Source organism: Mercenaria mercenaria, chromosome 12 (genome assembly GCF_021730395.1).
Source record: "Mercenaria mercenaria strain notata chromosome 12, MADL_Memer_1, whole genome shotgun sequence".
NCBI classification, from domain to species: domain Eukaryota; kingdom Metazoa; phylum Mollusca; class Bivalvia; order Venerida; family Veneridae; genus Mercenaria; species Mercenaria mercenaria.
The window spans coordinates 52373632-52397506 of NC_069372.1; the positions used below are offsets into that span (position 1 = coordinate 52373632).

The 23875-nt window shown below is 35.7% G+C and overlaps 2 protein-coding genes across 2 annotated transcripts; both read right to left on the reverse strand.

Moving 5' to 3' along the window:
• Nucleotides 1–81: 81 nt before the first annotated feature.
• LOC123560473 (uncharacterized) lies at nt 82–11760 on the reverse strand. Its single transcript, XM_053520062.1, has 9 exons — nt 11305–11760; nt 10487–10577; nt 9070–9155; nt 7651–7824; nt 6994–7091; nt 6205–6344; nt 5024–5136; nt 3120–3271; nt 82–736 (listed from the first exon to the last, which is right to left on the reverse strand). Exons 1-9 carry the CDS (start codon nt 11415–11417, stop codon nt 537–539), a joined length of 1167 nt encoding a protein of 388 aa, XP_053376037.1. The 5' UTR covers nt 11418–11760; the 3' UTR covers nt 82–536.
• A 3688-nt stretch (nt 11761–15448) lies between these two features.
• On the reverse strand, nt 15449–23743 carry LOC123534349 (fatty acid-binding protein, adipocyte-like). The gene is made up of 6 exons (XM_045316570.2): nt 23615–23743; nt 22347–22476; nt 21031–21206; nt 20448–20553; nt 16478–20250; nt 15449–15888 (listed from the first exon to the last, which is right to left on the reverse strand). The coding sequence occupies exons 2-5, from the start codon at nt 22441–22443 to the stop codon at nt 20234–20236; spliced, it is 396 nt and encodes a 131-aa protein (XP_045172505.2). The 5' UTR covers nt 22444–22476; nt 23615–23743; the 3' UTR covers nt 15449–15888; nt 16478–20233.
• Between the last annotated feature and the right edge of the window lie 132 nt (nt 23744–23875).

Genomic DNA, 23875 nt, shown 5'->3' on the forward strand with positions numbered 1-23875 from the left:
CCACCAGTTAAGTTAACTACTGTAAAATCATTAAATTTCGTGGTTTTGGACAAAACGGCAATTTCGTGGGGATATGAATTCGTGGATTATCCCCCAGCAAAGGTGGAGGGGTATAGTTTTGGGGTTGTCCATCCATCCATCAGTCCGAAGCCATATCTAGGAAGTGGTTTGGAATATTTAAATAGAACTTCATAAAGATTCTCGGGTAAGAAACGTTAGGCCAACACGATTTTGTCATCATTGAGGAAACGGAGTGGAATGGATTTGTCTGTATTTATGTACATGTTTATTGCGAGATCATTCATTCGAAGATATAATACAACAAAAACAAATTTACCAGCCTTGTATGGCAGCATATAACTGTACAGAGGACACAGACAGCCAAACGAAATAACAAACAAACGTTTTATTGCTTTTGAAAGTAGCTTTTTTTGCTAATATTAACTTCTTTGCCATATTTAAGCAAATGTCATTGTATTAGGCTTAGAGTGTATGCTGGGTGACTATGTAGTACAATGATGTTCTGTTGTTTGGTTCTAAACAGCGGGATTTAAGGCACCAAATACTTCTATTGCTTCATCAGCTGTAACTGGCATGCGCAAATGTTTTCGTCTCATTTCCCGTTCAAACTGTGCTTCTGTTTCGCTTATGCACCGTATAGGCCCCGTATAACAGAATTCTGATGACACTTGATCAAGGTCTCTCTGGTTCAACGTAACCTTGTAATCAACACCACCTGGAAAGGGAAAAACATTAAAAATCTGATATCAAGCATCTCTTCTTAGTCGGATTATTAAATACGTAGGATGCTGCGGAAACTTGGATAAGAGTTACGTTTGTTATTGATACTTATTTTCATCAGGAGTACAATCAGTTTGACATTTCGCCAACACTGGCGATGTGACGGCACGGGTCACACGCACATAGAGGTTAAGTAAATGTACCAATCACGTTAGCAAGAAGTTCACATCGAGGTTGTTTATCAGTAATTCCCAAGTGTCTAGCATTGAGGCTCAAATGCCAGCAGGACGGGTGCATGCATGGTATAATGATATTTCAGAACTTCATTTCATGTGAATTATCAGATCTTACTAGCGTCAAATAACAGTCACCTGTGGCAGCCTAGCACAAGAAAGAAATATGATTCAGACAAAAATAAACTAGATGCACTGTAGTGCATTTAAAAGCGCCAATGTTCTTTGGAAATCACTATAAATACATCAGGTAATTTGAAAAGTATCACGATTCAATGTACCACTGTACCATAAAAGAAAGAATGACATGCGCAGTTATAAAGAAAAAAAATGTTTCAGATCGTTATCCATACGATAAGCCCGCCCGCTTAGTTCAATAGAGACCGCGCAGATCTTCGGATCTAGGGATCGCGAGTTCGATCCCCTGGCGTTGCGTATGTTCTCCATGACGACTTGATAAAAGACATCGTGTTTGACATCATTTGTCCTCCACCTCCATTCATGTGGGGAAGTTGGCAGTTTTTTTTGCGGAGAACAATGTTTGTACTGGTACAGAATCCAGGAACACCGGTTTGGTTAACTGCCGGTGTAATGAAGTATTTCGACCCCCATAGAATAACGACCCCCCGGTCATTATTCTATAGAAAATGTGACTCCTTTCCTGTAAAATATTGACTCCTCTTATAAAAAACTGACTCCTTTTGAAAACTCTATAGAATAACGACCCCTCGGTCATTATTCTATAGAAAAACTGACCCTTCCAAGTAAAATACTGACTCCCTAAAGATGACTCCCTTCGAATCTCATAGAATAACGACCCCGGTTATTATTCTATAGAAAAAGTGACTCCTTCCATGTAAAATACTCACTGCCGAAATTACTACATTCGAACTCTCATACAATATCGATTCCCGGACATTATTCTATTTAAAAAAGTTACTCTTTCCGTGTAAAACACCGGCTCCTAAAAAGACTTTCGACGATAATATCTATTAAAAAGTGATCCCCACCAAACCTACGAACAATTTTACTAGATCTACAACTCTAATACCCTCCATTGCCAATAGTTAACATTTTGATTGTACTACTACTACTGGTGCCGCTACTTCTATTGCTATTACTACATGTGATTCTTCTTCTTCTACTTCTACTACTACTTCTACTACTACTACTACAACTGCTACTACTGATACTACTATACCTGCTTCCACTAATACGTCTTGTACATCTACCTCTTCTTCTCCTGCTGCTGTTGTTGCTGTCACTTATTCCTCTGCTGCTGCTGCTGCTGCTACTGCAACTGCCACTACCACTGCCACTACTACTACTACTACTACTACTACTACTACTTTCTATTGTTGCCGCTACCGTACTTTACTGCCACTGCTAAGTATTGCAACTTCTATTAATACTAAGTTCTATGCTAGCAGTTTCTTGTGCAGTTTTCTTCCGAAGAATTACTTCATACCGAAGTTTGCAGGGATTATTGACACTGGGATGTTTTGTGAACGTATTGTGAATTGTTATTTTCCTGAAAAAAAATGTATACACCAAGATACAGCGTCTAGAAATAGAATCCCTTTTCCCGTTGCGGAATGCTCTGATTTCTGTGTCAAGTGATGGTATCTGGGGCTAATGGTCAAACGGAAGGACGGACGGACGGACAAGGGCAAATCTATATGCCCCCCTCCCCTGAGTGGGGGCATAAAATGCAGCAATTAGGCCTTAGATACATGAGTTATCACTAAATTTGACCAAATGACAGGGGTCGTTTTTTTATGGGAGTCAATATTCTTCGTGAGGTTCAGTTTACTTCACGTGGGGGAGTCATAGTACTATGATCTGGCGGTCATAATACTATGACCAGGGGGTCACTTTTTCTATAGAATAATGACCGGGGGGTCATTATTCTATGGGGGTCGAAATACTTCATTACACCGGCCGTTACATAACTGAAATACTGTTGAAAAACGGTGTTAAACCCAAAACAAACAAATTATCCATACGATCATAGTTCTTCCAAGTACAGACGCAAGATGAAACGAAGTGCCAGTAAGTTATACAGAATGTATCCTTAGCATTCGTATAACATATCACCCTTGAAACTTCTCACTTTAAAAAAAAGTATAGGCCTACTCAATTTACCAAACAACTCGGGCATATAGTACATGAGGTCTGGTTTCCCGCTTGGAGAGTCTTCAGGTCCATTTCTCCGTATTGCATGTTGATTCCATTCCATTCGCACTCGGTCAAGCTCTTTCTGTATTATGTCCATGAAGCAGAAACGCACGCATTCTCTGATAAATAGAAATGCAATTTAGTGAAGGATATCGCTCAGAAAATCTGAAAGTGTACAGATGCATATAGATATATATACAGTCAAACATGTCTATAAAGACCACCCTTGGGAAAGCCAAACTTTGGTCTTTATTGCGAGGTGGTCTTCATTCACAGATTAAAAATACATGTACACTGTAAATGTTAGAATGGGAAACAAAACATGTGGTCTTTGGAGCCAGGTGGTCTCTATTCAGAGGTGGTCGTTAACACAGGTTTGACTGTGTATATATATATATATTTAAAAATACAGTGGAGCAATTTATAAAACATACAAATGTAAATGGATTTTCCGTATACCAATGTTGTAGGTAACTGCATGTAGTGGTCTAAAAGTGTTGTTATTTGTGGCTACAAGTCATTGTGTATTCGGTGGAAAAAATGTATGGTTTTACTTAGTTTACACTAACTTGAATAAGAATAAGCAAAACTAACTTTAACGATATATGATGTAGAGTGGTAAGGCCTCTACCTCTTGCCACCAATGTCAATATGTTAAAAGACAGATTTAACAATATTTTCACCTAACAATAATTAAAAACGAGAAATGTCACAGTGGGTGACAAATGCACCCCACACCCACCTACCCCGAAAGATGGTTTCGGTTTCAACAAAGGATTGTCTACATATTGTTTGGAAACAGATTTTACTGGGAGGACCCCTGAGACCTTGATCTTTGACCCATCTACTCTATATTCAAAACGGATAATCTACCTCATAAGACCAATCATCAAGTGAAATATGGAGGCTTAAGCACAAATGGTTCTCTAGATACTAACCAGAGGCCCTGAGAATCTGACCTTTAACCCAGCAAACCCCAAATCAGTAGGGTTCCTCTACTTGATAAGACAATCAATCTGTGAAATAAGAAAGTTCGAAGTCGAAGGGTTCTCAAGATATTGATCGGAAACGGTTTTTACTATCGCGGTCCCTGTGACCTTGACCTTTGGCCCAACAACCACAAAATCAATACAGTACCTCTACTCCATAAGATGAATCACCCTGTGAAATAAGAAGGTTCTAAGTCAAAGGGTGCTTAAGATACCAACGGATCGGAAATGAATGTGTCGGACGAACGGACAAGTCGACTACAGGATTTTAGCAATTAAATAGATGGTTTTTATGAAAGCCAAGAAAATCGTGCAATTTGATTGGTTAAAATGCATGGTTTATATGGAAACAATCTAAATTGTTTGTGCGACGGTCCTGATGTTTACAAGATGTGGATAAAATCGAATTATTGTTTCTAGATAAAAACCTTTCATATGAACACCATACTGAAGTGGAGTGCTGTAATAGTGAAAAATAGGATATACTTCGTTGTTTCTGGATAAATACCTATAAATTGATCATTCGTTTTCATTTCCAGTAGCATGGCGACGGTTTCAATGCAAAAAATTTGATAAAGCAACGGATTTCAAAATTTCAGGCAGAAGTGATAATATACATGTAGCTTTATTTGACATTCCAGAGAGCACGTAAAACGCAAGAACTTTTTCGGCAGGCCGATTTTGTGCTTCATCTTTTATGAGGGCAGGACAAAATCAATTTGAAAGACATGTAGCATAGTCCAGTAAGTTGCACGTTTGATTAAAACTATACTGGCCATCTTTCTTGACACATAGCTTATGTCCTAATATGAAATGGTCCAATTCCAATTGAAAAGTTTCTGGTAATATATTAGTTAATTGATATTGGCTTTATATGCTCACATGTGTAGTTCATCACTTGTTGAGAGAAGTCCAGCGTTTTCCATATCTTTAAAGAGATCTATCCAGTACTGACATCCACCTTGTCTGTTTGACAGCCACCAACGCTCTATACGCTGTAGTGAAAAATAGATTTAGAATTAACTGAAACTTTAATACGGTTCTCGCCGGAAATAAAGAATTTAGAAACATTGCTTTTGCGACAAGGTGTGTCTTAAAAGTAGTCAGTTATCTGATCAACATACTAGGATTCATTCTCATTACTTTATTCTGTTTTCTCTTCGTTTCATCTGTGTATTCTATTGTATAACAGAAGTTTACTGAAGTTTTGAAAATTTCGAGATGGTTCACGGTAAAAGTATACACATGTAGCTGTTTGCTGCAAGCTAGGGGCGAAGCGCATATTGTATTACGCAGAAGCGTCTGTTAACACTTGGTAACTGCATTGTTTGTTTGTTTGTTTTGGGTTTATCGCCGTTTTTCAACAGTATTTCAGTTATGTAACGGCGGGCAGTTAACCTAACCAGAGTTCCTGGATTCTGTACCAGTACAAACCTGTTCTCCGCAAGTAACTGCCAACTTCCCCACATGAATCAGAGGTGGAGGACTAATGATTTCAGACACAATGTCGTTTATCAAATAGTCACGGAGAACATGCGCCCGAGGATCGAACTCACGACCCCACGATCCGAAGACCGACGCTCTACCTACTGAGCTAAGCGGGTGGGCTGTATTGACTTGAAAAATAAGTTATGCAATGTTGTAAATGAATATATTTTATGTTAGTGCATGGAGCAAGCCACGTTTCCGTTGTTAATTAGGTATTTTATAGTATTGGTGTACACTCAACAAAAGTTAAAATAGACCACCTATAGGTATTTCAGAAAATTATCAAGAACTATAAACTATAAAATAACTTTTATTTCGTCTCAGAAAAGATTCATTTCCATCCAATACGTGAGAATTTCATCGAAATTAAGCAAACATATTACTCAGTAATAAAAACAATGAGGAGTATCAAAAAGTAAAAGTCACATAATCTGTCTCACTTCAATATCTCGTATATTTTCACAAAGAGATGGATCTTTTCGGACACGAAATAAAAGTTGTTATTCCATAGCTCATAGATAACTTTTGTTGAGTGTATAGAGAAATACATTCTGTGTGATCAGCGGTCAGACTACCTGATTAGAATGTGAACTCCCAATTATTACACTACGTTCTGCGCTCATGTCATCCGAATGTTCCCATCGAAACGCCATTTGCATGTCTTGGACCAATACATTTTCGGTTCCTGCGTCAGTTCGAATACACCTTGGAACACCTGCAACCAATCACTTATAATGTATACATGCATATATATACTTTTCAATTCATTATCTGGAAATGCATTTCTATTTTTAAGGTCCTTGTAAGACAACTGATCAACTTTGCCAAGGAAATAATTTGGGTGGAAAATGTTCACGTCAGTTGTTGACACCGATAGTTAATTTATAAAAAGGAAGTAAGAGTACAGTAACTGTTCTGAAGAAATGCCTCTGATAATTAAACCCAGTTCAAACCATATCAGTGTGACAGTTCTGTCACGGGTTAACGACTTGAAATAATGGTAATACTTTCGTAGCCATATACTTTCATCTTGTGTATTGTAAAATAAAGGTAATACAGGTATAACCTAACATTATTGAAACTGAATTAGAGAACAAACTTTAATCAACTACAGCAAAAGACTAAGACAGACATTCTAAGTAAGTCTGCCAGCCAAATGTTTATAGCTCGATTGAGAAGAAAGCTTGTGGCTTATAGAGTCACTTTCCAGTGCGCTTCCTGCTTAAACAGTATATGTACTGTTATATTATTATGAGGCGAGGTCGCCACCTGGTAAGATTCGAACCCACAACGTACGGGTTGATCGGCCGACACCTTAGGCTAAACTCTACCGTAGTACGAGTACTTCATGACTTGTATCTCACCATTTATAGCATTTAAATACTCCAGAAAGAAGGTCGCTACAACTTTTGGATCGTTGTTAGATCTGGCAACTTTCAGCCAAAGTATTTTTCTAGAAAATCTGAAGTGGAAAAAGTTAAAGAAACTGTGTCATACCCTCAACAAAATTTATAATTGGTCAACCAGTATTTTATTGAAAAGTAGAAGGCCACACTGCTGAAAATTGTATTAAACATTTTCATTGTGCAAAGAAGGCAAAGTACTCAATTTAAGATCGGATATTCTCAGTTTGATTTCAATCAGTTTTTATATACATTGTATTTTATCAACGATTTCTGGAATTAAGCCACCACTCTTTAAAAAAGTCGCATTTGTAGATTTAAGAAAGTGACCGATTAGAAATTTTGTTGAGTATAGAAATTGGGTGAGACGATTTCGGATAATATAAACTTGAATCTCAATGGTCTGTTACATACTACCATCAACATGAAATACTACACTTTATATTATATTATGTTAAATATGTACCCAAACAAAATCGGTTCGAGCCAACGAGGTTTGTTTATAAGTCATTTTATGCCCAGCATAATGAAGATATTTCGGGATTCTTCTGTATAAACCTGTACACAAGCTTATACTGCTATAAAACATATATATACTGAAATGCCTAAGGAACTTACCCACATATTGCCCCATGGATGGGAAAACCGTACGGCTTCAGCTTATCGTATCCATCGATATGCACCAAGTAATTGGGTCCTTTATTGATGTAGATTCTACGTGTGAACTGGCGATGTTGCCGAAGTCGGACACCTTCTGTATCAAGTTCTCTTTGAACTGCAGCCACCGTTTGTCTTACAAAAATGTTCAGTATATAATGAGAATTTTGCCAAACAATTGAAAAGAGGGAAATGTATATCATTTTAACGTATCTTTATCCAGGCTTTACTGAACTGTAGAATCGTCACATGCACTTGTATTGAAATGCCTGGATTTTTGATATCGCTGATACACTGGTGTTATTTAACAGAATGCAGACAAACATGGGTAGTTGAAAGCTCTACACAGGGTGCATTTTTGCAATGTGCCTGTCGCAGTACTTGTAAGTGTTTTGGATGGTAATTAATTTTCAGAAAATGTAATATGAACAGATTATGTCTTTTAGAGCTTTATCAACAAAAGGGGCGATATTATTCCGTTTCTTGAATATAAAATCCTTCATATTCCACTACAATTACATTTTTATTGGTCCTTTTCGTATTAAAACAAATGTTTTTATTCAGTCATATTGTATGTGTCTGGTTCTTTTTAGCCGTTAATAACGTAGTTAACGTGCTAAACACCAACGGTAATTTCCGAGTTAAAATGTACTTGAATCTACCGTGCACGAAGTTTAGCCTATTTGATCGTTCTATAATGTACTTGAGAGTAGTGGGTAACATAGTACAACATACTTTAACGTAGTGGTTGTCATAGTTAATTAGTACTGGGGAGCGTACGTTAAAGGACGACAACGTACGTAACTCTTATTAATAGCTACTCGCGGCTACGTTGAGGTTTTAAACTGCCATACAGTGCCTTATCTAGACTAAATGAAAAGATTTATTTTTAGTACGTTCCGGGGTACAAATGTTTTATACCGTTTTGCTAATTTTTTGATACATTGATTTAGTAAAAATGCATATTTATAAAAAACAAAACAAAAAAACATGTACATAAAGCTACAGAATTTAAACAAAAAGTAGCTTCTAACTGATATCCCCTCTTAAAATGTTGGGAAAATTCATGTTTTCCAAAACATGTTTTCATCATTTTACTTTGTTCTTATTCATTTGCACGTTTTAGGCACGAAAAGGAAAATTAAAACTCCATGATGGATAACCAAGCTACCAAACGTAGCAGAACCGAAGGGCACGTCTCTGCATCACATGTTGTCCCTCTAACCAGGGTCAAGTACTGCTTTATTTGATAATTACTACGTGTACGCATGCACCTGTAACATTAATTTCCCTAGCTGACATTAAAACATCGCTTTCCGCTTATGATATCATTGCTTTTTTGTAGTTTTTTTTGTGTTTTTGTTTTTAAATAATCCTTACCTTGAAGCAACTATGCCGTGCGAAGACAGTAGACGTCGAGTCATAGCTCTGTATCCGAGTGAGGAGCCGCTTCCCTCAATTTCACGCTATGACATAAATAATTCAAAAGGTTAAAATAGTTTCCATACTATTGTAATGCGAAGACTGAAAGAAACATTTTGCCTACTAAAGAAGCACGGTCGTGTTTCTAAACGGTCTAAAAATAATAAACAAATATAGTTAATGCGTCCTAAAATGAATCAACATTAACCCCTTCAGTGTCAATTAAACATACTGTAAATGCAAACATTCAGAAGGAAATATAATGCCTACACGTATGCAAGTGCACACCAAATGCAACGTAAGGTTACGGCCATTAAAGGTGGATAATCAGATTTTGGCCATGTAACGGATTTGTTCGAAACTTTAGCATCTGATCATTTGCACTCATTTATGTTCACTTAACACTTAATACAAATTAGATTTTCACTGGAGGTATTTTTAAAATTTCATTTTCCTATCCTGGTTGCCCAACCAAGATAGAGTTATTTTTGCTACTTTGCCGAAGAAAATGTATAAATATTAGACATATTGTAATATATTTGTAAAATATTTGCATTAAAAATTATGTATTTAGATGGAATTCATTAGAAACGTAAGTTTGAAAAATTATTATTACCTCCCTTTGCCTATCTTGGTTGCGCAACCAAGATAGATTGGAAATAAATGAATTCAGAAGCTACACACAGCTTTAAAACTTGCATTCTGATTCAGATTGTTCAATAGTTGATATGTCTATCAAATGCAAATGTAAAACTAGACATTGTATCGAAATAAAAAGAAATACCCAGCTTTTTATATACTTTCATATTAAAGGGGAGTAATTACAAAATTTTATAAAAATAATAAAATAAACATTTCAAATAGGAATCTAACTCTATGTAATCGGTCTTTTTGTTCCTTAAATAATTCTCTACCAGAATATACAAAAAGTAAAAAATGTCATTAAATGTTAATTAAATGTGATTGACCACCTTTAATACTTGACGGTACCTTTATCCTGCGTCACATTGTAATTATCAATTCCATGATATTAAATGTTCGTGTTTTTTGGCCTTTAGGGCCAGTTTTAAAATAGTTTTTCAGACTATCACCCCTGGGAAACACCCGAACCAGACCCCACTCTTCCGTAAGATATTGCTTACTTTTTCACATAAAGAGCAGTAGTCGGTAGCAGTGCTCAAACATATAGCAAAGATTTGAAGTGACTCTCGCCGCTCGACCACAAAGGTCGTGGGTATATAATTGTTATGTGCAATAAACTGAGACAAACTGACCATAATGACAATGAGCTGAGTAGTCAGTCACCCATATAGGACTCCCAGTGGCGACGATAAATAAACGTAATTACGAAAGACACATTCAACTTTTAACTTACACGGATAGCTTCAATAACTGTGCCTTCATTTCCTGGCATATTGTGTCTTCTAAGACCAAGCAACCTTAGGCGCCTGCTAAGCTGTCTGAGGCTGCAATGAATGAATGAGATCAGTAGCACCATTTCGTATGTAGGACAGGCTTTTAAATCGTTTAAATTACCTGTTGCAAAATTGAAATTTCAAGCAAGAGATTCAGACAGTTACTACTATAGTATCGAATATCGAGATCTGGTGATTTCACCGGTGCTGGAAAACTCCATCTTACACCCCGGGTGTAAGATGACTCTCTTGCTGTAAATGACGTATAACGAACTACATATGTACAGGAGATTTGTGTTTTAATAATGTTTTACGTAAAACGGGATAAAAATCAAATACCTTAATAGTTTCTCGTTGTCCCTTATAACATATTTCTAGATTCCAAAAACGTCATTTTACGGAAAAACATAACGTTTTACTGCAGATGATAAAACAAAACCGGAACTATTACGTTGTTTTCGTGTTTGTAACGTCATGACGTACTTCCTGTTTATTGAAGTAAAGTTCCCGCGCTTTGCTAATACGCTACTACATTGTATAAGAAAAAAGTGCTATAAAAATTATTTGTTTCAGTTTATTTTTACTATTATTTGTTGAATATGGCATGCAAGAAAAAGATTCAATCACTGTAGGTAGGTGCAGATGGAATTATCCGGCTCTCGGGTAACTGTTTAAGCCGTAACTCGGCAAGAGCCTCGTTACCGCCAAAAACAGTTACCCTCCAGCCGAATATTCCCATCTGCACCTACCACCAGTGAAAGAACCTTATGTACCTTACCTGATCGTAGTGCCATGACGTCGATTCAAAATTGTTATAATCTCGCTGTAAGTGTACCCGGCGAAAAAATATTCTCGTATTAACTCGTCTCCTTCAAATAAGTTAAGGAGCATTTTGATAGGGAAAGTATACTTCCGCACAACATCTTCCTAAAATCTCTGATCAGATACTTGTACAACAGCTATATTTCAGGAAAACATTGCTGTAAACTTAGAAAAGAAATGGAGAAACCTAGTGCAGGTTTACAAATAACGTATATACATGTATAATTTGTCTACAAAAGTTATACAATAATATATAAGTACGTCTATTACGTTGCAGGCCCATAGGAAGCATTTGGAGGTGGGTGCGGCACAACCTATGTTTTCATAATCACTGACGCAGGGGGCACATCTAAAATTTTCGTAATTTTCAGTGTAAAATTAAGAAGTTTGGTCAATTTTGGCCAGGATTTGTGGGCACGTGCCCCCATGTCCCCACCCTGTTCCTACGCTCCTGTATGTCTTTGTCGAAATGCACCAAATGATGGGACAGTGTATTTTATGAAAAGAACATCAATACGGGAATTGCTATAAAAATAGCCTCTAGTTTTCTACCCGTAATTGACTGTTCTCTGTATTTGAAGAAACTGCACTTATTTCACTTAATCTATATCAATTAAAAATTATACATATTCAAAATAAGCGTAAGACAGTCCTGTACTGTAGGCTCTATAAATAATCGGCCGTATCAGGCCTATCGGTTATACGGTCAATACTGTCATCCATTTTTACGAACTTTTTGAAACAGACTATAGAATCTAATACACATAATCAACTAAACTTTAAAAGCAAACAAACATAAACAAGTACCGACTATATTTTATAAAAACAATAACAAGCATTTACTTTGAATGACTAAAACAGAGGATACTTTCCGTGACCGCACTGCTGGCATTCAAGATGTGAACATCCATCCGACATATTGAAAACACAATCTTGTAAACCCCTACATATGCTAATTCACATACCGGAAGACGAAAACTCGTTATTTAGCTGGGTCGCGGGGCGAAAAGTAGATTTAAACCTTAAAAAGGCGGGGGCGCGGAGCGAAAACCCGCTGTTTAGCGGGGGCGCGGGGCGAGATTTAGTAACTGGTATGTCGGGGGCGCGGGGCGAAAACACGATAATTAGCGCTGCTTAAACTTCGTCTTTTCGCACCGCGCCCTCGACATTCCAGTTACTAAATCTCGACTTTTCGCCCCGCGGCCCCGCTAAACAGCGAGTTTTCGCCCCGCGCCCCCGCCATTTTAACAATCTTAATCCTCGTGTTTTCGCTCGGCGAGATCGCGGTGCGAAAGTCGAAATGGCACAAATCAGCCACATAGATAATTGCAATGCGTAACACTTACAAAACGAAAATGCAAAAAGTCGCGCTGCGAAAGGTCGAAATTAGAGAAATAAAATGGCGGGCTCGCGGGGCGACAAACCGCTAATTAGCGAGCTCGCGGGGCGAAAAGCGAAATTTAAGCATTACAATGGCGGGGGCGCGGGGCAAAAACTCGCTAATTGTCGGAGTCGCAGGGCGAAAAGTCGAGATTTAGTAACTAAATTGGCGAGGGCGCGGGGCGAAAACACGATAATTAGCGCTCTTCAAACGTCGAGTTTTCGCACCGCGCCCGCGCCATCAGAGTTACTAAATGTCGACTTTTCGCTCCGCGACCCCGCTAATTATCGTGTTTTCGCTCCGCGACCCCGCTAAATAGCGAGTTTTCGCCCCGCGCCCCCGCCATTTTAACTTGTTAATTCTCGCGTTTTCGCTTGGCGGGGTCGCGGGGCGAAAACGCGAAATGGCAGAAATCAGCCACCATAGTAAACCACCTCACCACTAACTTATTCTTTCTTCCACATCTTTAAAACCCCTGATGCGGACCACAACTAAACGGTTCTTCAAAGCTTTCCCCAAAATTAATACTTTCAGACACTAACTTGCCAGGAACTTTAGCCTTCAATTATAATATGCCCGGCGGGGGGATTAGCCATGTCTAATATGGTTAGCCATGTCTAACATGGCTCTTGTTTTACTTATTTCTTAAGTGGCAAACTGAAACTGACCTAATGGTTTGACGGAAGATGACGTATGAAGAAAATGATGGACGACGGACGAAGACCGACAACAATAAAATATGGAAAGATCAGTCGACAATATATAGAAATTGATATATTATGCGATTGTACAGAGGTTAATGTATGTAGTTTATATGAACTTTGATTTACTTCTTCGCAGTGATCTAGACAAATGGTACAGAGATTTAAATCAACTTATACAAATTCTATTCAAATTAAATACACCTTTTTATATGATTTATTTTTATATTCATTCATTTGGCAAGAAAATCTTGTGAAAGAAAACATAATTTACTAAATATCTTTTAACATACCCTGAATTACAAAAAGTTTGATTCAAACACTAAAAAATATACACTATGCAAAAGCATCTCTCAAATTTAATATACACATGTATACTTGTATATAACCAGCAACCACTTTATTCCAAAAACATTTTCAATGTCATAATAAAATGATTATGGACAATTCATTCAGTTACATAGCAAGATAACTTTTAATTAAAAAAAAAATCAACAACCGAATATAGAAATTTTATCAGCATGTACCGCATGTATATATAATGTAAAATGGCTACTATAATGTGTTACGACGAGCTGATTACATGATACATGTTGTATATAAAGGTCAGGCTATCTTAAATCTATTTTCCACTTATCATTTCAAATTAGACTCATCTGTCTTGCTGAGAGAAAAGATAAGTATGTCTTTATTCGCTAATGCACAGCATATACTTATGACCAGATACAAAATAATAAAACATTTATCATTTGGAATGTAAAAATTCGTGGACATGGACATAACTAATAATATAACAACAAATAATTCTGTATAAACAACAGTAACAAGCTACAAAATACACAACCATAAATTAACAAGTGAATGAAGTATTGCCATGCAATACAAAGTCCCCTACTGGAAGGCACCTAATTTTCTCTACTGCAGTATAACATAATGAACTGATATCTGTCAATGATGTATAAACAATATTGTACTATACATACAATATGTTATAACAAAACACTTTGAATAAAATTTGCATAATGGAATTTTTTGGCCGATTATAAAAAAAGTTATCATATCAGTTATTTATAGTAACAACAAAGGGAAATTAATCCTAAAACAAAACAAAAAAAAATCTATATAATATAAGTCCACAAGAAACACTTTACCAGGTAGAGATAGGTCAAAATACACCTAACAAGAAATATCTTTAAAGATGATGGTCGGCGAATTGTAATAAGGAAAGAAGTTTATGAATTTTTCATCTAACATTCATCTTTCATCTAACATTTTTCAAATTGCAAAACTAAACACCGCACTTTAACAATTTAGATAGTTCTCTTTTAATTTTTAGCAAAGGTTTCGTAGGGTTGCAATTTTGTTTCGTTTATCCTTAGACGAATAATTACAGCAGTAGTTTGATGAAGATTCATGAAGCGGTTCATGAGAAGAGGTCATTAAACGTGTTTATATTTTTAGCTAAATTGGTCCCTATCCCCATTTGTAACAAAATAACAGGAGACCTAACGATATTGTTACACATCGAGTTTGATAAAAATCCCTTACATTTTAGTGGTTAATGCGAAGAAAGGCATATCTACTTTTAGCTATAGTGGTCCCTAATAGGGCCCAAGTTGCTTTATAAATAAATTTGGAAGAGGAACTTGACAAAGATCCACCAAACTGTTCATGAGACGCTGTATAAAGGCATTTCTAGTTTTAGCTCTAGCAGCCACTAAAAGGGGTCAAATGTCCCAGCTGAACAAAGTTGGCTGCGGGCCTAATAAAGATGCTGCAAATCAAGTTTGATTAAAATACATGAGAAAAAATCAATTAAAGGATTTTTTTTTATTTATTATTTTTATTTATTTCTAAAATAGGCCAACTGATCCCGCTTTAACAAATAGCATATTCGCTATTCATGAATCTTTGGACAATGACGTCACACCTATAAAAAAGTGAAGGCCAAGCAAAACATACAATTGTAATTACAATGTATTTCAATATTTCTGTTTCATAAGCAAAGTTTGACCGTAGTCATATCACATAGATAAACTGTATGCAGCGTACATTCTTTTCATCGCATTAAAGTTGAAGGAATTTTTAGAAGAATTCTTTGCAGAAGTTTGGAAAGGTTTGATGGAAAACCATTGGAAAACATTGCTGATATTGACACAAAACAAAATTATTTTAATCTAATGTTGAGACAGATCTGGGTTTCATAAAAAACAAAAAGAATAAAATTCAAAGGGGAATAACACATCTGCCAGCGGCTTTTACACTTGTGGTTAAGAATAATAAAAATTCACTTAGCTTAAATTTGAAAATTAAACTAAAAGATTATTTGATAGAAAATTATGAATACAACAAAATCATTTTGGAGTATTGCAGGCTCAATACAAGGTGGCATCAGAATGTCTCTTTGCTTTTCCAAAATCATCACCAGGGTCAGGAACTTCATTCCAGCCATTTATTTCTGAAAATGATATAACATAATTACAGAAATGAGTTATATTAGTAATTGCGATTAAAATATAATTTTAGGCAATACAATATTCCTAACTTAGTACAGCAGTATGTGAAATGACAACTCTAAAGCCAGTTTTAAACATTCTACATGTATCAAAACCATTTATTTATTGGACACCGAAATGAAAATATTGAGAGCACCATCTGTGGGTACTATCCCTCATCTGCTTCACCATAAAATAACGCAAGTTTTTTGTTGTTGTTTTTTTTTTATCAGACAATCGTAAAAAGAAATTTTAGAATTTAGAACTGACAAAATATTGGTGTATTATGATCAACCTTTAAATTCAGTGTGAGAGCACCATCTGTGGGTACTATCCCTCATCTGCTTCACCATAAAATAATGCAAGTTTTTTGTTGTTGTTTTTTTTATCAGACAATCGTAAAAAGAAATTTTAGAATTTAGAACTGACAAAATATTGGTGTATTATGATCAACCTTTAAATTCAGTGTGAGGCTAACCCCCACAAAATAAACAATTTATCAACCTTTTATAGTAATTGTATAGTATAAGACTGTTTGCAAATTTAACTTACAATTTAGTTGAAGTATTATGTAATTTATGTTTGATCCTTGATCGAATTTCTGTCTGTGATCTTATATCATCCTGTAGCATAGTCATGCACTGAAGCGATCTGATTTCTCCAACTACATCAATTCATACATATAGGCATATACCTCTAATAACTAGATATATGCACACTCTTTCATCTGAAAATGTTTAGAGGCTGTTGTAAGTCCTAGGTTCAGAGTGATTTTACTAACATATTTGTACTTTAAAAAAATAAATAATTGAGAACTGCAACAATTAAGTATTGAATATTTAACTGTTTTCTTAGAAGCATTATAAATTATCTATCATTCACATATACCTGAAAAAGTTACCTGTAACCAGGCGAAAAAGTTCAATCTACTGAGATAAATAAAGTTCCTGCTTCAGTCTATTTATTCAAGATCTGTGACATATAGCTGTAAAACTTAAATTTTACATTAGAAAGTTTGAAACTCTTACCTGATATCTCTCTAAAAGCATTTTAGAGTTTCAAGTTAGCTTTATTCCATTTGCCTCCAACAACATGAACAACGAACTTCCTGTTTACATTCAAATTTTTGTATTCATAAGCCATTTTCTTTGGTACAATATATAGTTACTGAAGGGAATATCTATGTTCTTAAAATATATAAGTATACAGTTCATGAGAAAATTTGACCATTTATTTGCTCACAGCATTTGCAAAGATCTCAGAGAGAAAAAACAAGCAGAAAGATGGGGATTATTTATTGGTGTACAGGTGTAAAACGGTTCTGAAGCCTGTATTTTCATTGGTCCTTATCTTGATCAGATACGCTGTATCTCTGTGTGTTAACACATCTGTATACATTGAACAGCAGTATATCAAGTGGCTGTAAAAGCAAGATAATTAATCATTGCCAATCATCAAAAGAATAGACTAATTCATTTATGAGGATGTAACATTATATCAAAAGCATAATATCATTTACAATTTGTTGTACTTATGAAATTACTTTTAATGCCTATTATCTGGTGCTGTTGTTTGAGGTGTTTAATAACCAAAAAATAAATAGCTTATATAATTTATAAATAGGACCTATTTTCAATGATATCTCTTGTTATATTAATTATAAATAAAATGATAGAATTCTAATTAACATCCTTTTAATATACAAAATGAAAACATTGACATAAATTTTAATTAGTTAGATTCCTTGTTTCATTTCAATTAATTTGGATACCTAGTATAATCCAAACAAATCTTAAGATTTTCAATGTAATCTTTGCTGCAATTTAAATAAAAAAAATCTTACTAGGAAAACTTTGCATTATCTTAAAAAAATTCTAAGGAATTCTATGGAATGAGAAAAACATTGGAATTGTTTTTTCAGGAGAAGTTTTAATTATTATTTTAAGTGGTCTCTGTTTATAGATTGTCTCTCTTAAAGCTGATTATGTATGATAAAGAATATTATGCATTAATTTTGCAAGTGCTCAGTAGCCATTTACTTACTGACAAACCTTTGCAATCGTCAGAAGTGTAATTATGTATATGAAGAACATAGTGAATGGTAGATGTAGCTCTAAATTCAAAACAGCAGCAGCAGTATTTAGCCAATATCAATGAAATATGAAACTAATTTGTTTATGCTAGATTTTGTGAAACAAGTCGTCAAAACCTACAAATGTATTGAAATATGAACGAAACTTCTTGTTTTTGAAAGCAAGTGTAATGAAATACAAACAAAATATGTAAGTGTTGATTCTAAGTGGAATGAAATACAAACAAATGGCAATATTTAAGAATATAAGTCCAATCCAATGCTAATAAAAGGTAAATTTCAAATTATAAGTGTAATGAAACATTAATAAAAGGCAGTATCTGAAACAAAAGGTAAACAAAATGTATTACTCACAAAATCCTTATTAGTCTTTTGTTAGTATTTTGTTAAATTAAAGGCTTATAAAAGGTTTTAACAAAACATAGAAGTACCTTTTGCTAGCCCTTTGTTTGCCTTTTATTGACCTTTTATTAAATTTCTTTTTCGTATGGGTTCATTTCAGTGTAATGAGATTCAATCATTATATAGCATATATATAATAAAACAGATTTCAACTGAGTTCAATATTTGCATACCATACTAAAGAAAAATATTCATATATAAAAATTGGATGTAACATGCATGTTGTACAACAGAAAAGTGGTCTCGATTTTTTCCTACAGCAAGTAATAAAAATGTTATAATATAATCTATTTATAGTAACAACAAAGGGAGGTAATTCTAAAAACAATGCTGCCTTATGGTGGTGAACATTTGTGCCAAGTTACATCAAAATGCCTCCATGCATGAAGAAGAAATCTCCGGACAAAGTCATTCTTGAATAATACCTTGATGCATGACAGAGTCCTGGACCGGACAGGAAAAAAGCCCTGTTGACCTTTGACCTCCAATTGTGACCTTGATCTTTGAGCTAGGAGTCCATGTTTTGCGCATGACACGTTGTCTCAACATGGGGAACATTTGTGCCAAGTAATATTAAAATCCCTTCACAAATGGCAGAGTTATGGACCGGACAGGAAAAAAGTCCTGTTGACCTTTGACCCCCAATTGTGACCTTGACCTTTGAGCTAGGGGTCCGGGATTTGTGCATGACACATTGTCTCATCATGGGGAACATTTGTGCCAAGTAATATTAAAATCCCTTGACGAATGACAGAGTTATGGACCGGACACAAAACAGACCCTGTTCATGCCATGTTAACATTTGACTGCCAAGTGTGACCTTGACCTTTGAGCTAGAGGTCTGAAAGTTGTGCATGACACATCGTCTGATTACGAGGTACATTTGTGCTAAGTAATATTAAAATTACTTTATGGATGGCGGAGTTGTGGACTGGACAGGAAAAAAGCCCTGTTGACCTTTGCCCTCCAATTGTGACCTTGATCTTTGAGCTAGGGGTCCGGGTTTTGCGCATGACACGTCGCCTCATCATGGAGAACATTTATGCCAAGTAAAATTAAAATCCCTTCACGAATGGCAGAGTTATTAACCGGACAGGAAAAAAGCCCTGTTGACCTTTGACCTCCAATTGTGACCTTGACCTCTAAGTTAGGGGTCCGGGTTTTGCGCATGACACGTCGTCTCATCATGGGGAACATTTGTACCAAGTAATATTAAAATCCCTTTATGGATGGCAGAGTTGTGGACCGGACAGGAAAAAAGCCCTGTTGACCTTTGACCTCCAATTGTGACATTGACCTTTAAGCTAGGGGTCCGGGATTTGCATATGACAAGTCGTCTCATCATGGGGAACATTTATGCCAAGTAATATTAAAATCCCTTCATGAATGACAGAGTTATGGACCGGACACGAAATTGCGAACGGAATCACGGACGGAAAAGCGCATTCCTATAGTCCCCGAAACTGGTTTTCAACCAGTAGGGGACTAATAAACGATCCGACTAATTGCACTTAAAATATGTTAGGTTGGATGAAACAAATGTTATTATGCTTCAACTGAATGCTGTAGCTGTCGATACACTGTACCCGTGTTAGTTCACAGTCGTTTTCTATAGTTATAGCTAAAATCTATAGTTTTCCAGCTTTTTTTCTCCATCAAATGTAAAATCACACGAGTATTTAATTAACCTGTGCCATTTCTTTTTACTGAAAACATGTTTTAGCTCAAAAATATCCAGACGTTATGAAACAAGTCCATCACAGTCCATGTTGTTTTATTTTGGCGTTCGTTTAAAATATCTTTTACAGACAACATCACCGACATACATTGTCTGAAATGACAATAATATATATAAATTGAATTACATAAAATTATATATTGACTCACGGAAACATATATATAAATATTTATATGGTAAATATCAGTAATACCTAATGAAGTTTTCGAAAGCGCTCTGGGGGAAAATCTGTTTTGAACAAATGGAAGAAAATTAATAAATAACCAGGCTTGAAATTGAAAGTCTGTTACCAGTAGCATCCCCCACAATTTCTCGTGTTGCTTTTGTTGGTTTTATGTTTGTATCTTCTGGAGTGTTGTTTTGGACTAGTTTACCATCTTCATATATAACAACTGCCTTTAAAGAGATAAAAAATTAAAACTATATTAGAATCTAGTCAGTAATTGCGGTTGATGAGACTACTTGTTCCGAAATAAAATATGAAAATACTATCATGCATAGATAAAACAGTCGTGGTTCCCATGAACGGGCATTGACTTTTACGGGAATTTATAAACCTACGTTAAAAACATAACATAAAAACATAATTTTGGTGACACTCTTGAAACAATCTGGATTACTTCCTGTGTTGCAAAACCAATTCACTTATCTTATCATTTCACATGTGACAGTCACATCCAAAAAATACTGATAATAATCCAACCATTTCCACGAACATGGAAAAATGCATTTATTTTTTCCTTTCCTCTTTGTAAACAGGAAAATAGTTTTCGTTTATATTTGTGCAGCTCGTAGTAGCTTTTTATGTCCTCTCGTTGGAGTTCATGAAAATCGACGTTCTGTTTTTTTTCGTCTGGACCAGTATCCACTTACTTTACTCTTCTTATCCGGGTGCTCCGATTTGAACTCTTCTCCAAGTTTATATGTATCCGCTTTAACCATGAAACCAGCATTCATTGCGACAGCAATTTTCTCTTCCTCTATGTCTACCTTTACAGTGGAAACAGGTTTGGCCATACTAGCCATCTTACGGATGAAAAAGTTCACTCCTAAAAGTAATAAAAAAGCAGACCAATCGGCGGCAATGTATTGATCAAACAAATCTTCACCTTTCCCGTGTATGTTTATTTCAAAATCCTTTATTTCACTCATTTCATGTAGCTCTAAACATGCATCAATTTCGTCTATTTAGTTATACTTTCTATGTGTTTGTGTGTGAAATAAACAGGTGGAAAGCCACAGGTAAGTCCTGCACACTTACATTGTTTAAGGGTTTTGCTACGTTCAAGGTTACTGCATTCATGGAACATGACCATTCTTTTTTATTCTTTCAGTCATCCATCCTGTAGCATCGATTTCAAAAAATACACTTGAAGGACAATACATTTGCAATTCAATTGCAGACGTCGGTGTTTTGGGGCTAAAACAGGTACAGACTGTACATTTTTTCAATATCCACACACTCGTGTGAGAAAATCGATTGTGTCTACAAAATTACATCCGTAAGCAACTGGTGATGAGTATCTTTACATGATAATCAATAAAATAGGGTTATTATAACAGTAGCTTGATCAGGGATGCAGTATTCGGCTCGAGTGGATTTTGCTAGATCGGATCTCACGAGGCGCGCAAGCGCCGAGTGTGATCCGACCTTGCAAAATCCACGAGAGCCAAATACAAAGTCCCAGATCTAGCTACTGTTATAATGACCCTTTTATTATATACCTTTACCATTTTGATTTTTGTTTTGTTCTTGAACGAAATCTTCAATATTTATCGATATTAAATGGAACATAGTGAAGTTTTATGTGCGCTTTTTATAGAAATGTGTCTGGTAATGCATATTAATGAAAATAGTCCGGCAGCATACAATACGGAAGGTCCAATACGGAATTCAAAATGTACAATACGGAATTTTTGCCTGTCTGTTCATATTTAATTGTGAAATACAAGCAGATTTGTTACAGAATTTATATAGGTATATAATAAAAACGCGTATTAGGCTATCACAGTTTTCTGAATAGTATATTGTAGTCTTATACATCTGGTTTATCGGGATGACTTATATTTGATAATTACCATCCTAGCGAAAACAAAATCACGCTATCCATACATGTAGATCAGGATTAGTACTATATACCATAAAGCGTAGTACTATAATCAAAGTTTAATGATTAATAGAAACTTACCAACTTCTCGAAGGAAATCTTCAAAGCATTCACTACGATCTATTTTCCATTCTCCCTCGAATTTGTCTTTGATTTCTTGTAACACTTTGGCTGACATGTTGTGTTTACTTATTGATCGCGGCCGATCATACTGAAAAGGTAAAGTATATGCGCGCTGGGGAAAATATTTCATGATGGACCTGTGAATTCTTTACTTATGGGTGAAACAGGTCTCATAAGCGTAAATACGACTATAAAACATACCGTACGATTTGTTGTGAATTAACTGTTGTTGTACTTTTAGTAGTTCAACCGCCACCCTTGTTTAAGAGCAACATTTAAAAAACACGTTTTTTTTTCATCCTCAAGTAATAAGTAAGTAGACTCGCCCAGTTTAATCAATCTAGACGCATAATCTAACTCTATACATAGAGCGCCTACTTCACCCGATTTACATTCGGAACATTTTCACGCGTTTCGGGCTTTATCGTATGTTTAACATGGGATTTTTGAACCGTCCAAAGATGTTGGAAATGTTTGTCTCATTGTTTTGTTATTTTTAAATAAAAATGTTACTGCTTTCATTGTCTACCACTTTTTTTCCACCCTTGCCTGAAATAACAGTAATGAGTTTGTACACTGTTCAGACAATTGTGCTCTGTTGAAATTTAACCAAACACAAGTTTACCTGCATAAACAGAAAGCATGATATGTCACCATGCGCGGATCCAGACGGGGGTGGGGACCGGGGGTCCGGACCCCCTCTGGAAAATCTTTAAAAAAGGAAAGAAGACAAGAAGGAAAGAAAATGTTTTTTCGAAAAAGGCAACATTAGGACTGCATGTAAAGTATATGCGGCTGCTGCTACATACGACCCCGACATAATTCATATTATTTATCTAAAAGAAACTAAGAATTTTACCTTCAAGAAAGCTTGATTTTATCATTTTCCCAAATTTAACAGGTTAGTCCATAAAACTGTCCCAGAATGCAAAAAATGAAGTGCTAAATTTCAAAATTTCCAGGATTTTAATTGCAATGCCACTTCGACATCTCTGTGTAAAAATCTCTCTTCTCTTGCATTGACTGTTAATAATACCCGAAAGGGGAGTTAAACAATAATAGAAGATAGATAGAAAGTTATTATTCGTTAACTACAAATCTCTAATTTAACACTTTTTCTCTTCTTTCATTGTCACATTGTCACTATGTTCCAGGGTGAGGGGTGGGGGGGGGGGGGGGGGGCAGGGGATCGGAAAATTGGCTGTGTCCGTGCATGGTCACTATACCTGTCCAGTACTTTCCTGCACAAATGACAATTTCGCAACTTCTGTCCGGTTTGTACAAATTTCTGGCCGCGATAAACCATTTGACTTGTCTCATCTACTTGTATACTTTGTACACTTCCGTGTTTTTATGGTAAAAAGGGAAGTAACTGTACGTGACATTGAGTAATATCAGGTTTAATACCATTAAATTGGACTGTTCTTTATTTCATATAGAATCTACTATTTCAACATTTTTTTTTGAATATCTGATTTTAGAGACAA

Excerpts from the sequence above, each read along its gene's own strand:
- LOC123560473 (XM_053520062.1), bottom strand. The coding sequence starts at position 11,417 with ATGCTCCTTAACTTATTTGAAGGAGACGAGTTAATACGAGAATATTTT. Across the intron at positions 6,345-6,993 it reads GTATTTAAATGCTATAAATG|GTGTTCCAAGGTGTATTCGA; the intron begins GTGAGATACAAG and ends GATTGGTTGCAG. Across the intron at positions 5,137-6,204 it reads GGAGTTCACATTCTAATCAG|CGTATAGAGCGTTGGTGGCT; the intron begins GTAGTCTGACCG and ends TTTTCACTACAG.
- LOC123534349 (XM_045316570.2), bottom strand. The coding sequence starts at position 22,443 with ATGTCAGCCAAAGTGTTACAAGAAATCAAAGACAAATTCGAGGGAGAA. Across the intron at positions 21,207-22,346 it reads AGATTTCCTTCGAGAAGTTG|GAGTGAACTTTTTCATCCGT; the intron begins GTAAGTTTCTAT and ends TATTACTTTTAG. Across the intron at positions 20,554-21,030 it reads ACCCGGATAAGAAGAGTAAA|GCAGTTGTTATATATGAAGA; the intron begins GTAAGTGGATAC and ends ATCTCTTTAAAG.